Source organism: Lepus europaeus, chromosome 14 (genome assembly GCF_033115175.1).
Source record: "Lepus europaeus isolate LE1 chromosome 14, mLepTim1.pri, whole genome shotgun sequence".
NCBI classification, from domain to species: domain Eukaryota; kingdom Metazoa; phylum Chordata; class Mammalia; order Lagomorpha; family Leporidae; genus Lepus; species Lepus europaeus.
Window position 1 is genome coordinate 94545833 of NC_084840.1, and position 15040 is coordinate 94560872.

A 15040-nucleotide genomic window follows, 5' to 3' on the forward strand; every position below is an offset into this window, starting at 1 on the left:
ACCCAAGAGCTGTTAGGAAGAGGAAAATATAGACTATATTTTTAAAATTAAGAATCAGAGAAGAATTTAACTCATCAGAAAACATTACAAAAGCACCTAAGGAGATGATGGAACAATTCCCAAAATTTTCTAAGGAAAAAAGTTGCTTCCAACCTAGAATTCTATGCTTCACAAAATTATCAGTCTAGTTTGAAATGCAGTAAAGACATTGTTCGACAACAAATGTCTCCAAGAATTAAAACCCCATGCCTACTATCACAGGGAACTACTGGGAAATGGGTTCCCCCCAAATTATGGACTCAACCAAGAAAGAGGAAGAAATTGGATCCAACTCAGCAGAGAGATGAGAGGACCAATGTCTAGAAAGGGAAGGTGACCAGCCATCCGTAGTCAACAGGCAGGCAGCAGCCCCACCTTTGAACAGGATGGAGGGCTCCAAGAAGGGAAGTCTTCAAGACAAAGCCAAAACGGTTGGACGGCCAAATGAATTCATAGCTCTCTGCAGCGTGCACCTGGCAGAGAGTCTGGAGGTGAGGATGTTACACAGATAGGAAGCTAAGCAAATATAATCCCAAAACAAAACGAAAGCGCACAGTACAGCATTCCATGCAATTCCTATGTGGGTAATATTTATAGATTCGTAGGATGCAAACACTTATTTTGATCTGATCCAAATTTATAGTGTATCTGCATGAGGAGGAGACAAAGCATTCCTCTACTTTTAAAGGAAAAGATTATGCTATAACACGGCTTGCGAATCTGGGTGTGTGGCCAAGCGTAGCCCACGTGGAGGCCACCTGGGCAGCTGGCGATGAGGAAGCGATCAGCAGAAGTCCCCAGCAATAAGGAAACCACTGGTGATGGAAAGCCCCTTGCTGGCCGGGCAGACACACACCTCCCAGATTAGAATCTGTGTTGCTGCTTTGTGCAGCCCCTGCCTGTCCTGTTTACCCACAGTGTGCTCAACCAGTCTAGCTCTGGGTCACTTCCTGCGATGCTGCAACAACCCAGATATACATACTTAAGATTTTAGTTATTTGAGATGCAGAGTTATAGACAGAGGGAGAGACAGAGAGAAGGTTTTCCACCTGCTGGTTCACTTCCCAAATGGCCACAATGGCCAGAGCTGGGCGGATCCGAAGCCAAGAGCCAGGAGCTTCTTCCAGGTCTCCCACAAGGGTGTAGGGGCCCAAGGACTTGGGCCATCTTCTACTGCTTTCCCAGGCCACAGCAGAGAGCTGGATTGGAAGAGGAGCAGCTGGGACACAAACTCATGCCTATATGGGATGCGGGCGCCACAGGCAAAGGCTTAGCCTACTACGCCACAGCACCAGTCCCACCCCAAATACTTTTTACATGATTCTGAAAAAAACACCTGTTGGTGAGCAAATAGCTACCAATTTTAATTCCATGATGAATGAAAGGAAGTCTAATTTAATCTGAAATAAAATTAGTCATTGAAAATTAACCTGTTGATATTTATGCCTTAATTTTAAAAGGCCAAGAAAACGGCCGGCGCCGCGGCTCACTAGGCTAATCCTCCACCTGCGGCGCCGGCACACCGGGTTCTAGTCCCGGTCGGGGCACCGGATTCTGTCCCAGTTGCCCCTCTTCCAGGCCAGCTCTCTGCTGTGGCCAGGGAGTGCAGTGGAGGATGGGCCAAGTGCTTGGGCCCTGCACCCCACGGGAGACCAGGAGAAGCACCTGGCTCCTGCCTTGGGATCAGCGCGGTGCGCTGGCCGCAGCGCGCCAACCGCAGCGGCCATTGGAGGGTGAACCAACGGCAAAGGAAGACCTTTCTCTCTGTCTCTCTCTCACTGTCCACTCTGCCTGTCAAAAAAAAAAAAAAAAAAAAAAAGGCCAAGAAAACATTTTGCTGTGTACTCTTTTTTTTTTTTTTGACAGGCAGAGTGGACAGTGAGAGAGAGAGGGAGAGAGACAGAGAGAAAGGTCTTCCTTTTTGCCGTTGGTTCACCCTCCAATGGCCGCTGTGGCCGGCGCATTGTGCTGATCCGAAGCCAGGAGCCAGGTGCTTCTCCTGGTCTCCCGTGGGGTGCAGGGCCCAAGCACTTGGGCCATCCTCCACTGCACTCCCTGGCCACAGCAGAGAGCTGGCCTGGAAGAGGGGCAACCGGGACAGAATCCAGCGCCCCGACCGGGACTAGAACCCAGTGTGCCGGCGCCGCAAGGTGGAAGATTAGCCTGTTGAGCCGCGGCACCAGCCGCTGTGTACTCTTCTAAATCTCATTTTCAAAATGATTCCTAGAGACTTTTTCTTAGTTCAGCATTTCTCCTGAGTTCTGGAGTATCTCCCTCAAAGTTCGCATTTTGAATAAAATAAAGAAATAAAGCATTTGCCTTTTAAAAACTGACAGAGATCCAATTCCCTTTGTTGTTACATTGTTTCATTTTGGGATTCATTCACCAAACATGGGACTTTCTTCCTCAAAAGCAATGCACTGAGCCGGCTTGTCTTGATTCCTTTTCACCAACAGAATTGGTGTTGTTGACTGGTGATGGGCTCAAGACATTCATGATTGGCATTCGTGATTGACAGCTGGGAACACTTACCTTTGGGCTCTCTGCGCAAGTGGCTACAAACTACACCTCTCTAGTTGGCCAAGCTTTCACCTTGTCAGATACTTTAACCACAAGTTGAATCACCAAGTGGGCAGAGACCAGGGTCCTAGGATTCGCCCTTGGGGGTCGGTCTCCTGGCCCCTTCTCCAGTAGCTCTCATCTACTTATCTGCCTGACAGCTTAATTAGAAACTCTCCTTATTTGTAAATGAATTAACCTACCATTTGCAATTCTTTTATAGGCCATTAAAACTGCAATAAAATCTATGATGATAACCTTAACAGTAGTGCCACACAGCACACAGAGACCCAGTTAGTGACTTCTCTGTAAGTGACAACCCGAAAACAGACCTGCAGAGAGTTCGGGAATCAACAAGAGAAACAGCTAACCTGACTAAGGCAAATCTCCAACCTGAAGCAACCCCCTTGGCTCTGACAAAAAGGTCACCAGGTGACCTCAGATTTGCCAACACGCCCCTTTCCATGTCTCTGGCAACCAACTGGTTTTGCTTGCTGGCATTTGAAGGGCTTGTTTGGGAATAGGCTGTTCTTTTTTTTTTTTTTTTTAAAGATTTATTTATTTGGGGGCGGCGCTGTGGTGCAGTGGGTTAGTGCCCTGGCCTGAAGTGCCGGCATCCCATATGGGCACCGGTTCTAGTTCTGGCTGCTCCTCTTCCGATCCAGCTCTCTGCTATGGCCTGGAAAGCAGTAGAAGATGGCCCAAATCCTTGGGCCCCTGCACCCACGTGGGAGACCCAGAAGAAGCTCCTGGCTCCTGGCTTCAGATCAGCTCTGGCCACTGCGGCCATCTGGGGAGTGAACCAGTGGATGGAAGACCTCTCTCTCTACCTCTCTCTGTAACTCTTTCAAAGTCAGAGATATACAGAGAGAGGAGAGGCAGAGAGAGAGAGGGGTCCTCCATCTTATGGTTCACTCCCCAATTGGCCGGAGCTGCGCCAATCCCAAGCCAGGAGCCAGGAGCCTCCTCCGGGTCTCCCACGTGGGTGCAGGGGCCCAAGGACTTGGGCCATCTTCTACTGCTTTCCCAAGCCATAGCAGAGAGCTGGATCGGAAGAGGAGCAGCCAGGTCTCGACCAGGTGCCCATAAGGGATGCCGCTGCTTCAGGCCAGGTCGTTAACCCACTGCGTCACAGCGCTGGAGGCCTGTTCATTTCTAAGGTACAAGTTTCAGAGACAAAACTGACTATTGGAGTGGTTGGAGTGCACAGATGAGGCCCACGCAAGGAACTGTTTCCTGTGGAGATTTTCTTCCTCGTGTCCTGGGATTCAGACAAAAACAGCATTCTGTCTCCGTGAGCTGGAATGAGAGTGGTGACTTGATTTGGTTAAGGTGGTCTGAATTATTAAAGCTTATAAATGAACTAATGGATTGAGAAGCAGTATTTGCTCTCCATGATTGCTTTGAAAGTCAACTGCTAGGGGCCGGCGCTGGGAGCAGTGGGTTAATGCCCTGGCCTGAAGCACCAGCATCCCATATGAGTGCCAGTTCAAGACCCAGCTGCTCCACTTCCTGTCCAGCTCTCTGCTATGGCCCCAGAAAGCAGTGGAGGATGGCCCAACTCCTTGGGCCCCTGCACCCACATGGGAGACCCGGAGGAGGCTCCTGGCCCCTGGCTTGGGATCGGCACAGTTCCGGCCGTTGCGGCCATCTGGGGAGTGAACCATTGGATGGAAGTTCTCTCTCTCTCTCTCTCTCTCTCTGCTCCTCCTCTCTCTGTGTAACTCTTTCAAATAAAAATAAATCTTTTTTAAAAAAAAGTCAACTGCTATTATACTCTGAAATCTCATACAAAGCAATTTGCTTTTTTTATGTATATATTTATTTGACAGATAGAGTTATAGACAGTGAGAGAGAGAGAGACAGAGAGAAAGGTCTTCCTTTACCGTTGGTTCACCTTCCAATGGCCGCTGCGGCTGGCGCATCTCACTGATCCGAAGCCAGGAGCCAGGTGCTTCTCCTGGTCTCCCATGCGGGTGCAGGGCCCAAGCACTTGGGCCATCTTCCACTGTCTTCCTGGGCCACAGCAGAGAGCTGGACTGGAAGAGGAGCAACTGGTACTAGAACCCGGCACCCATATGGGATGCCAGCGCTGCAGATGGAGGATTAACCAAGAGAGCCACGGCGGCTGTCTTCTAAACTCTATTTTGATGGAAACGTATTTCCCAATTTCCAAAAAAATATAACTGGAAAATCTTCCTAAAAAAATTTACAAATTCACATTATGATTATGTAAAATAATTTTAAAGCAGAAATTATAACCATAGCCTGAGAATTGATATTTTTACTCCATAAACCTAAAATTTTTAAGTAAAGATATAAAACTGATTATACATTATTAGAGTCACAAATGTTGAAAAGTCCATATTCACTGACCTTCAGCAGGAATTTTACAAAACTGTGTATCAACTAGATACAAGACAAAAATTAGACAATTTAAGTGTCAAATGGCCAAAAAATGGATGGCAGTATTCACACACAAGATTATTATTTAGTGATTTTTAAAAATAAAACCGTGGTGGGACCAGTGCTGTGACATAGCAGGTAGAGCTGCCCCCTGCAGTGCCAGCATCCCATATGGTCACCAGTTCGAGTCCCGACTGCTCACTTCTGATCCAAGTCTCTGCTATGGCCTGGGAAAGCAGTGGAGGATGGCCCAAGTCCTTGGGCCCCTGCACCCGTATGGGAGAACCCGGAAGAAGTTCCTGGCTCCTGGCTTTGGATCAGCACAGTTCCAGCTGCTGTTGCCAATTGGGGAGCGAACCAGTGGATGGAAGACCTCTCTGTCTCTATTTCTCCTTCTCTCTCTGTGTAACTCTTTCAAAATAAATCATTTAAAATAAAATGAACTGTGGCTTAATTGCCCTAGAAGGGTGAATTTTTAAGCTACTGAGCAAAATAAATAGATCTTGGAATAACACAGTATGACTCCATTTATATAAAATTTAGAGTCAAAGTAAAACAATGCGAAGCTATTAAAAGGGGACTGATTGACGGAAAATTTAGGGTAGCGGTTGCTCGTGGAGGAAAGACGTGAACACCACCAGAGCATGTGTGCCATGCGACTGTAACAGAGGGGCGAGGACTTAGGTAATTACTACTCACCCTTCAACTGCACGGCTTGCATGCTGGAGGAACGAGAGCGAGGAGAGGCCGCAATGACAGTTCTTTATGGAAGGAGTACATGGGGAAAACGTGGGCCCTCAGGGAGATTCTGCTCTTCTGTTTTCTAACAGAAAAGGGCATCTAAGCGCCCTGTGAGCCACGTTCCCTGGGAGGGGAGACACCGACGAGGCCGAGCAGGCTGAAGGGCTCTTCTGCAGAGACCGGCCTTAGACAGGAGGGGCACAGCACCTGCTGCACCAAGGCCTGGGCTCAAATGCTTGATGGGGCACGGAGGGACGGCAGATGGTGACTTGCGTCTCTCGAAGGGAGGCCATCAGCGGAGTGCCGCGGCCTGCAGACATACAACACCATCTGGGACGGCGAAGTGACAAGCTGACACCTGCAGGCGGACCCTCGGCTTCTCCCCTTCCAGCTTCCCTCTTCCTTTTACCCACAAAGTCTTCCCATCCTCCAAGATGCGCCTCAGGTCCAGCATCCTCGGGGGAGGCTTCCCTGACGATCATGTTCCACTTAGCCACATGCCACGCGGGAGCCATGTCTTGTACACGGTTTACCGTCCACGTGTTTGCTCAGTAGCTGGAGTTCCCTCCCACTTACAGAAAAGCCCTGCGTTCTCACACACAGGGCACACTCAGCATCTACCGAAACCGCGAAAACGATGAAAAGACAGGAACAGGTGCACAACTGGGAACTTCCCACTGCTTTCTTCTAACTGCTCCTGCTTGTTTTTGGTTTTAGAACCTGCCTTTTAGAAGCCATGTTGGAGAGCTGATGTTTACACATTTAAGAGTTTTTAAACTCTTTTAAACAAACTGCTCCTACTTAATATACTATGAAACTTTCTATCATTCAAGTTTTTTAAAAAAAAACTTATTAAAGATTTATTTATGTATTTGAAAGGCACAGAGAGAAGGGGAGACACAGATTGTCCATCTGCTGGTTCATTCCTCAAATAGCCACAATGGTCAGAGCTGAGCAGGCCGAAGCCAGGAGCTGGAAGTTTCCTCCAGGTCTCCCACGTGGGCACAGGGGCCCCAGCACTTGGGCCACCTTCCGCTGCTTTCCCAGGCCATTGGCAGGGAGCTGAATGGGAAGCAGACCAGCCAGGACTCAAACTGGCACCAACGCAGGACACGGGCACTGCAGGCGGCAGATGAACCTGCTACGCCACAGCGCTGGCCCCTCATCATTACAACTTTCAATGTGCTTGTTCGTGGAGGTAGTTCCCCAGAACAATGAAGTCCTCGTTATCAGCAAAGACAGAGTACACAAGAACGCTGTCCGGTGGTGGGAAGAGTCCATTGCACAGATGGGCCCTCTCAGACATAAGTCAGCCAGTGAATGCACAAACATAAGCCATGGTTAAAATGGGCTGTGACTAGAAAAAGAACATAAATGAAGTATGTACATCACTTGCATGTGGTTTCAGCTGCCAAAAAGACACATGTGCACTGAGAATGACAAATGATACAGAAGTGGACTCTAACATGGGAAACCTGCTGTTGGAATAAGTATAAACGCGGTTCTATTAAAACCAGTGAAATACTCAATTTTGGAACATTGAAATGGGCAAGCACTTTTACTTCTGTGACCACTGCAAAGTAACGGCGCTGTCACATTCTGGGTTTAGATGGCCTTGATTTCCAAACTTCATTACTGTAATCCTATGGACCCAAGGGAGAGTGATGGACAGAGCACTTACGTAATCTGGGCAGTGTGGGAGAAGATGTTAGACTAAAATGGGATTGAGAAGGGTTAAAAGCACTGGCATAGTCTTAACCAAGGAGTTTACTACTTCCTTAAACCAAGCTAGTCATGGTGGGTGGCATATTAGCGTTCTAGTCACTGGAGAACTAATTAGTGCTTACAGATGTATCCATATCAACCACACTTACCTATTTTCATTGCCAAACTGAATACCAGACATTTTGGTCCACTTAAAAGAGGTGACGAGGAAGTGGAAACTGAGACAAACACTGCGAGCAGAGAGCAGTGCAGGACAGCAGGAGGCTGCGCGCTGTGCTACCTTGTCACTCGTAGCTTACGGATCTAAGGACGCACAGAGCAGGTGTAGCGTCCAGTCCTGAGGTTACCAAAGGGAACAGGTAAGACACACACCTGATACAAAAGGCAAGAGGCTACGGTACTTCAAAACAACTTTTGAGATTTATTATTGAACGCTTATCACTGGGGCGGGGGAGGGTGGCACCAATTTCTGTTCTATTCAGAAAACTTTCACACGAATTGATTCTGGATTCTCTTCTCCACGTGGCTCTTGAGGATATCCACGTCAGCGGCACAGACCTGGTAGTCCATCTTCTCCTGCTGCTTCGTCCTGGCTAGCAGGGCCCCGTGCGGTGGGGGTAACGCATTGTACGAGCCCAGCAAATGCAGCTGGCTTGATGACGTCTGGTTGATCTCTCGGATCTTTAACGCCCGCATGACAGCGGGTGCGAACTTGGAGTAATGGGCTGTGGACGAGATGATCACCGGGCAAGTTTTGTCCTGCAGTCTGTCGGCGACCACCTTTGCGACGGCGGTGTGCGGGTCCAGGATGTAGCCGGAAGCGTCATAGGTGGAGCTGATGGCTGCCAGGCACTCCGCCTCGGAGCACCAGTCGGCCACAAAGTCCTGCTGGAGCTTCTCCACCAGCATCCTTTCTATCTGGAAGTGGTGCTGGTTTTCTAGCTGACGGAATAATTTTGCCATCAGCGGCCCGTCCTTGTTAGCCATCAGGTGCAGGTGGCGCTCCAGGTTCGAGGACTTGAGAATGTCTATTGATGGAGAGAAGGTCGGCGCCAGCTTCCTCTCCCTCAGGTCGTAGTGTCCGGTTTTGATGAAATCGGTCAGAACGTGGTTCTGGTTGGAGGCACAGATGAACTTCCGGATAGGGAGCCCCATCATTTTGGCATAGACCGCTGCCAGCATGTTACCAAAATTGCCCGTGGGGATGCACACATCGACGGGGCTTCCGAAAGTAATGAACCCTTGGCTTACCAGATCGAGGTACGCGGAGGCGTGGTAAACGACCTGGGGGAGCAGTCGGCCCCAGTTTATGGAATTCGCTGAGCTCAAGGTGGTTCCGTATTCCGCGGTGAGAAAGCCAGTGAAGTCGGAATCGTTAAACATGCTTTTGATGGCCGTCTGGCAAAAATCAAAATCCGCCTGGACGCCCGCCGCCCACCCGTTTTCCCGCTGGCTGCCAACGATTTGTGCTTTTTGAAAATCACTGACCCCATTCTCGGGGAAAAAGGTGACCACGCCTATTCTCTGTTGGTCATTCTTACTAAGCCGACTAAAGCCATTTAAGACTGCGCTCCCCGTGTCTCCGGACGTGGCCACCAGTATCATGTAGTTGCAGCTGGGTGGGATACAGTGGGCAAAAAGGTGCGGCAGGAGCTGCAGAGACAGGTCCTTGAAGGAGCCGGTGGGCCCGTGGAACAGTTCCAGGATGAACTGGTTGCCCGACAGGTGCCTGACCGGGGCGATTTTTGAGCAGGCAAAGTTTTCCCCGTAGGCGGCTTCGATCATCTCCCCTAGCCTGGCGGCGGGGATGTCTGCGGGATGGATACACCTCTCCAGGAGGATCTGGGCTCTCTCCACGTAGCTCGCGCCTACCAAGCTCTTCCACTCCCCGCAGCTCACCGCTGGGAGTCCCTTCTCGGGCACGAAGAGCCCGCCGTCAGACGCCAGGCCCTCCACTACGGCCTCACTGAAGAATTTCGCCGGCACCTTGCGCTCACCGTCTCTGGGGTCCACGTGCCTTGTTGAAATGAAGGTTTCCGAGTCCACGTCTTGGTACCGCTGGACTGCGCTCAGCACTTTGTTGGCTACCTCCTCTGGGGACGCCCCGCTTTCACAAAACACGCGGGCGTCGTACCACTTCTTGTAGTACTGCCGTCTCATCTGAAGCAAGTCTTTCATAGGAGCTCCAGGACGCTGACCCACAATCCTGTCCACCTTCATTCGCTTCAGACGGCCAATTATGTCGAGGAGAGGCACGTCCAGGTACACAACTATCCCGTTCTTCTTCAGATGCCGCATGCTGGCGTCATGCATAGGATTGGAGCCCGTCAGCGAAATCACACTTCCACACGCGGAGAGGCCCAGCACAGCCTTCCCTTCCTCTTCTAGAAACTGCTCACTGCCCACGTCCCGCAGCTTCTCGGACACACTCATGTTCCAGGTTTTCTCCAGGATGTCGTCATCCACGTCTATGACACAGCACCCGAGCTTCTGCCCGAGGATTCTGCCCACGGTTGTCTTCCCAGCGCCCGGAGGTCCCATCAGGACAATATTTTTGTTTCCAAGGAGAGTGTGTGTGGAATGCCATGACTTCCCAAATTCTGCAAGTCCCAGGGCTCTTGGAAGACACAGGCGTGCGTGTTTCCCCGCTCTGACTTGCACACCAGACAAGCACTCCCGAGCTATGTGCTTCAGACAGCGGCATCGGGTGAAGGGAAGCATCCTCCTCCCACGTTTCTGCACACGCCAACCCAGAACTGGCGTTAGCCCTTTCCAAAACAGAAAAAGACATCTGGTTACTAATTTCAACACTGTTAAAATCACAACGGGAATGAATATGGCCATGGTCACGATACATGAACTTCTGAAATGTTCCAAACGTACATACAGGACATTTGAAAGACTATCTCAGGACTGGCACTGTGGTGTAGCAGGTAAAGCCCTGGTCTGCAGTGCCGACAACCCCTATGGGCGCCGGTTCTAGTCCTGGCTGCTCCACTTCTGATCCAGCTCTCTGCTGTGGCCTGGGAAAGCAGTGGAAGATGGCCCAAGTCCTTAGGCCCCTGCACCTGCATGGGAAACCAGGAGACCTCCTGCCTCCTGGCTTCGGATCAGCTCTAGCCGTTGTGGCCAGTTGGGGAGTGAACCAGCGGATGGAAGACCTCCCTCTCTCTCTATGCCTCTGCCTCTCTGTAACTCTGTTTTTCAAATAAATAATCTTTAAAAAAAATAAGAAAGACTGTCTCAGCTCAAATTCTCAGATGTTGCGTGTTATCCTTTGAAATAGTATCTCCTCAAATCTCAAGAGACTGTAAAATGAAGACTTTTAAAAAAAAGTAACTACAAACAATAGAAACCTATTCAGAAAATGCTGTATCATGGATGCTTTTTTAAAAAACATACTAAATCATTCCTCTTCCTTTAACGAGATGTTGTAATGAAAACTACTTATTGGCTTGTAACATATAAAGAATATTTGGGACTGGAGTGCCATTTGCTTGCCGTTCACCAAAGTGCAACGATATTCCTGATACATAACTTCCTTTAGTTACATGACGAGGTGACAGACCATCACATTCCGCATGAACTTCTTGCAGGACGCACAACAGGTAACTGGAATGGAGGAATCTTTGCTCATAGAACGCTGAAGCAACACCCTGACGACAGGACAGGGGAATGGCATTGCGTACTGACGTGTCCTTCACACGCACACTGGTAAAGGGCAGGCTCACACACTATTCACACCAAAGGTCTTAAAAAGATTCAGAGCGAAAGGTGTCATTTTCTGCCGATAGCAATAACCAGCCCTGAGGTCAACGGCTCCCCTTCTTCGGCCTCACCTGCGCAGCCTGCTGCTCGGGACTCTGGTATTAAAACACCACGAGTGAGGGGCTTCACTCAGCTCCCAGACCCTGGTGAGACAGTCAAGAATCGCAAGAATATTTCCAAAGCGGAGAGAAATACTTATTCCAGTACCCAAAGCAGCTCTGTAACTCCTCGGGCTGATTACCGTCCTGTCTTTATTTATTTGTCTTTTAAAGATTTGTTTATTTATTTGAGAGGCAGAGTTACAGAGAAAGAGAGGGAAAAAGAGGGAAAGAGAGAGAGAGAAAATATGAATCTTCCATCCACTGGTTCATTCTCCAAATGGCCGGAGCTGGGCCAATCCAAAGCCAGGAGCTTATTCTGGGTCTCCCATGTGGGTGCAGGGGCCCAAGCACTTGGGCCATCTTCTACTGCTTTCCCAGGTCATAGCAGAGAGCTGGATCAGAAGAGGAGCAGCCAGGACTTGAACTGGTGCCCATATGGGATGCTGGCACCTCAGGCAGAGGCTTAGCCCACTATGCCACAGCGCTGGCCCCAAGGTCCTGTCTTTAGCGATAGATCCTCCATGAAGACAAGCACCTGTACCAGACCAGTCAAGCATTGGCCACGCACGACGCAGTTTAATAAATGCTTCGGCGCTTGCCAGCTTGGCTAGAATAACTTCACAGCCACACCATGGGGGCTCTTCCTGTTCTCCACCCAATGTTAGATATTAAAAGGTCTGTCTCTGTTCCAAGAACTTTCAATTGCATATTACTAAGTGGCTTACACTCCGTTCCACAAGTAAACACGTAACCCATGGCACCCGAGCTATGGATTTCACTTACAAGTAGAATCAGAAGTGTGGAGAGGAGCAATTCATTCCCTCCTGTGGCGGCAGCGTCTGTGCGCGGTGCTTAACTCCCGCTGACTCGTGAACTCCAGCCACACGGGAACAGTCTGTTGAATCTGAGGCAGGGCCGCTCTTTGTGAAAAACAGAGTCTGCAATGAAGAGACGTCAAGTTCACCGTAACCGCACACGGCATCGAGCGTGGAGGCAAACCTCCTGACGGCTCAAAGGGACACTCGCGTTTCTCCAAATCTGCTGAGGTCCTGGGTTTCCCCCCCCAACATCTCATCACAGAAAGGGTTTACTAAACAGCTCTGGTGCACTCTGTGCCACCAATCAATAAGAGGCAGCATAACCAAACACTGACCGGATGACACCGGAAATTTTAATGATTTACACAAGAGGAGGAAAAAAATCAGTGGGCTGAAGCTATGGAATGAGCATCTGGATTATCCGATTTGCAGGAAACACCTACTGTAAAAGGCCAAACAAAGCACCTGCCGCCGTTGGGGACCTAAAATGTGGGTGAAATGATTAAGAACTTCATAGCATGTACCATGGTGGCTGCAGACCCACGTTAATATACATTGTAGGGCCGGCACGGTGGTGTAGCAGGTAAAGCCACCGCCTGCAGTGCCGGCATCCCATGCGGGCGCCAGTTCGAGTCCCGGCTGCTCCTCTTCTGATCCAGCTCTCTGCTGTGGCCTGGGAAAGCAGTAGAAGATGGCCCAAGTGCTTGGGCCCCTGCACCCACATAGGAGACCCAGAGAAAGCTCCTGGCTCCGGACTGGCACAGCTCTGGCCGTTGCAGCCAATTGGGGAGTGAACCAGCGGATGGAAGACCTCTCTATCTCTGCCTCTCCTTCTCTCTGTGTAACTCTTTCAAATAAATAAATAGATCTTTTTAAAAAATATACATTATAACACAAATCACTGTTGCTCCACCATAATGGGCTAAGAACCTACGAATCCACTCAGCTTATCTAGGGACAAGGTAGGGCATTAAAAAAAAAAAAAAAAAAACCGTTTGTTTACAACCTTCAGGGAAAAGTGCTTACCCCTGATGTCAGCAATCACTTTGCTAGGTACAGTTGAATCCTTTCGCTGAAGGAAACCAAGGACCTGCGACCACCGTACATGTGAACCCTATTAGCGATTTATTTTGCTGAGTGTATTCTGGGACCTTACTTTAGTACCCACTGCCTTGGGGGCACTGCATGGAATAGCCTGATTCACCACCTCTGTGGGAGGCTTTCGCATATAACATTAGGGTGTCTTATTTTTTGAGTTCACAATGCATAACTTTAACTTTAAATTCATTTGAAGGGCCGGTGCTGTGGCGTAGTGGGTAAAGCCGCCGCCTGCAGTGCCGGCATCCCACGTGGGCACCGGTTTGAGTCCCGGCTGCTCCACTTCCGACCCAGCTCCCTGCTCGTGCACCAGGGAAAGCAGCAGGGGATGCCCGTGTGACCCTCCACAGGAAGTCTGCTGACCCCTGGAGATACCCACCAACACGGACTCCCTGGAAGAGCACCACCATTCCAGGGAATCACGAAAGGCGGAAATGCCAGCTGCCTACGCAAACTACCAAAAGGCAAGCGGAACCGCAGATCACCGTGTTCGGGAGAAACCCGAGTCAGCAGCCCCATCACTGAAACACAGCGCCGCGAGGAGGCCCTCAGCCAACTCCCCCTGGCAGCTTACAGCCACGGACACACAGACCGGCATCGGTAAAAGATAACGCTATGTCCAAGCTCCGCCAGGCTCGGCTCCTTAACTCTGCCCTGCTCTGGCCGGCCGGCTCTTCCAAGAACCAGTCAACGCAAACAATCCCCGAGGATCCTCGCTAACCAGAAAACGACACTGGTCCCTCACTACGCACACGGCTGACGGCGAGACCCTGAGTTCAAAATGTCAGCGTGCATGTCCGCAGCTCTGCCAGTCTTCCTCTGTGCGCTCGGCCAGTCACCTCCCCCAGGGCCACCCCAACGCCTCCCGGAGGTCGGGCTGAGGGCCTGTCGGCCTGTCTCAGCAGCTGCACAGATGTACGGCACAGCCAGCGGTTCGGGGGGCAAAACCGGCAGCAAGCCGCCTCTCCGGAAGCAAACTTTCCATAAGGTGGCCCCCACACGGGCACCAAGGCTGAGTCCCTGGGGAACAGCAGGTGCACGGGCCAGGGCGGGGGTGGGGCTGCAGGGAGCGGCGCGCGGGAGCCTCCGGAGCGTGGGGCGCGGGAGCCTGCGGTGCGTGGGGGCTCCGGCCAGACCGGGTCGGAACCGCGGGGCACAACGAGGCCGGACCGAGGCCCGCGGTTACAAGCGGACAGCCGGAGCGCACGGCCATGCGACGGGGGCGGACGCGGCCCTAGCCTCTGTCCTCTTCCTCCGCCAGTAACTCACCAAGAACATCACCCCGAGCAGGCGGGGCAGAGGGAGCGGCTAAAGGCTAGGCGAGTCCCCAACAGCCGCTGGCGCCGCCTCGGGAGCCGGAGCCCCGCAACCCGGGCCCCAGGCGCGCCCCGACCCCGCGCGGTGGCCTCTGCGCCTGCGCCGCCGCCGGCCACGTGACTCCCTTCCGGGCCGCTCGGGCTCCTCCCCCGTGGCGTCCGACGCTCTTCATTGGCCGACGTCGGCGCGGCGTCCCCGCTCGCCCCGCCCCCGCCCCGCCCCTCCGCGGTTGGCGCCTGCGCACGAGAGCCTTATAGCGTGACGCCTGCGCAGTGGGTGCGCGTCCGAGTTGTGGCGATGGACAGGAACGGAAGCTTCTGTAAGATACCGTGTTCATCCCAAAGGCACGGGTCCGCAGTGGCCTCCCTGTAAGCGCCTCAGGCCGGGGAAGGCCTAGCCGGAAGAGGTGAAGCGGGCGGACCCGGCTCGGAGCGCCGCCTTTTCCGCTCCGCCGTCGCCTAGCAACCG

The 15040-nt window shown here is 51.4% G+C and overlaps 1 protein-coding gene across 6 annotated transcripts; it reads right to left on the reverse strand.

The window, feature by feature from the left end:
* Window positions 1-7871: 7871 nt before the first annotated feature.
* Window positions 7872-14968, reverse strand: THNSL1 (threonine synthase like 1). 6 transcript variants are annotated; one of them, XM_062211171.1, is made up of 4 exons: window positions 14525-14651; window positions 13184-13247; window positions 12123-12277; window positions 7872-10238 (listed from the first exon to the last, which is right to left on the reverse strand). In XM_062211171.1, the coding sequence occupies exon 4, from the start codon at window positions 10189-10191 to the stop codon at window positions 7960-7962; it is 2232 nt and encodes a 743-aa protein (XP_062067155.1). In that variant the 5' UTR covers window positions 10192-10238; window positions 12123-12277; window positions 13184-13247; window positions 14525-14651; the 3' UTR covers window positions 7872-7959. The 6 variants fall into 6 exon arrangements, with proteins under 6 accessions (XP_062067155.1, XP_062067157.1, XP_062067153.1 ...); XM_062211173.1 differs by lacking the exons at window positions 13184-13247; window positions 14525-14651 and adding an exon at window positions 14901-14968; XM_062211169.1 differs by lacking the exon at window positions 13184-13247.
* Window positions 14969-15040: the final 72 nt, after the last annotated feature.

What these genes read in the sequence shown, in the direction of transcription:
- THNSL1 (XM_062211173.1), bottom strand. Translation starts at nt 10,191, where the DNA reads ATGCTTCCCTTCACCCGATGCCGCTGTCTGAAGCACATAGCTCGGGAG.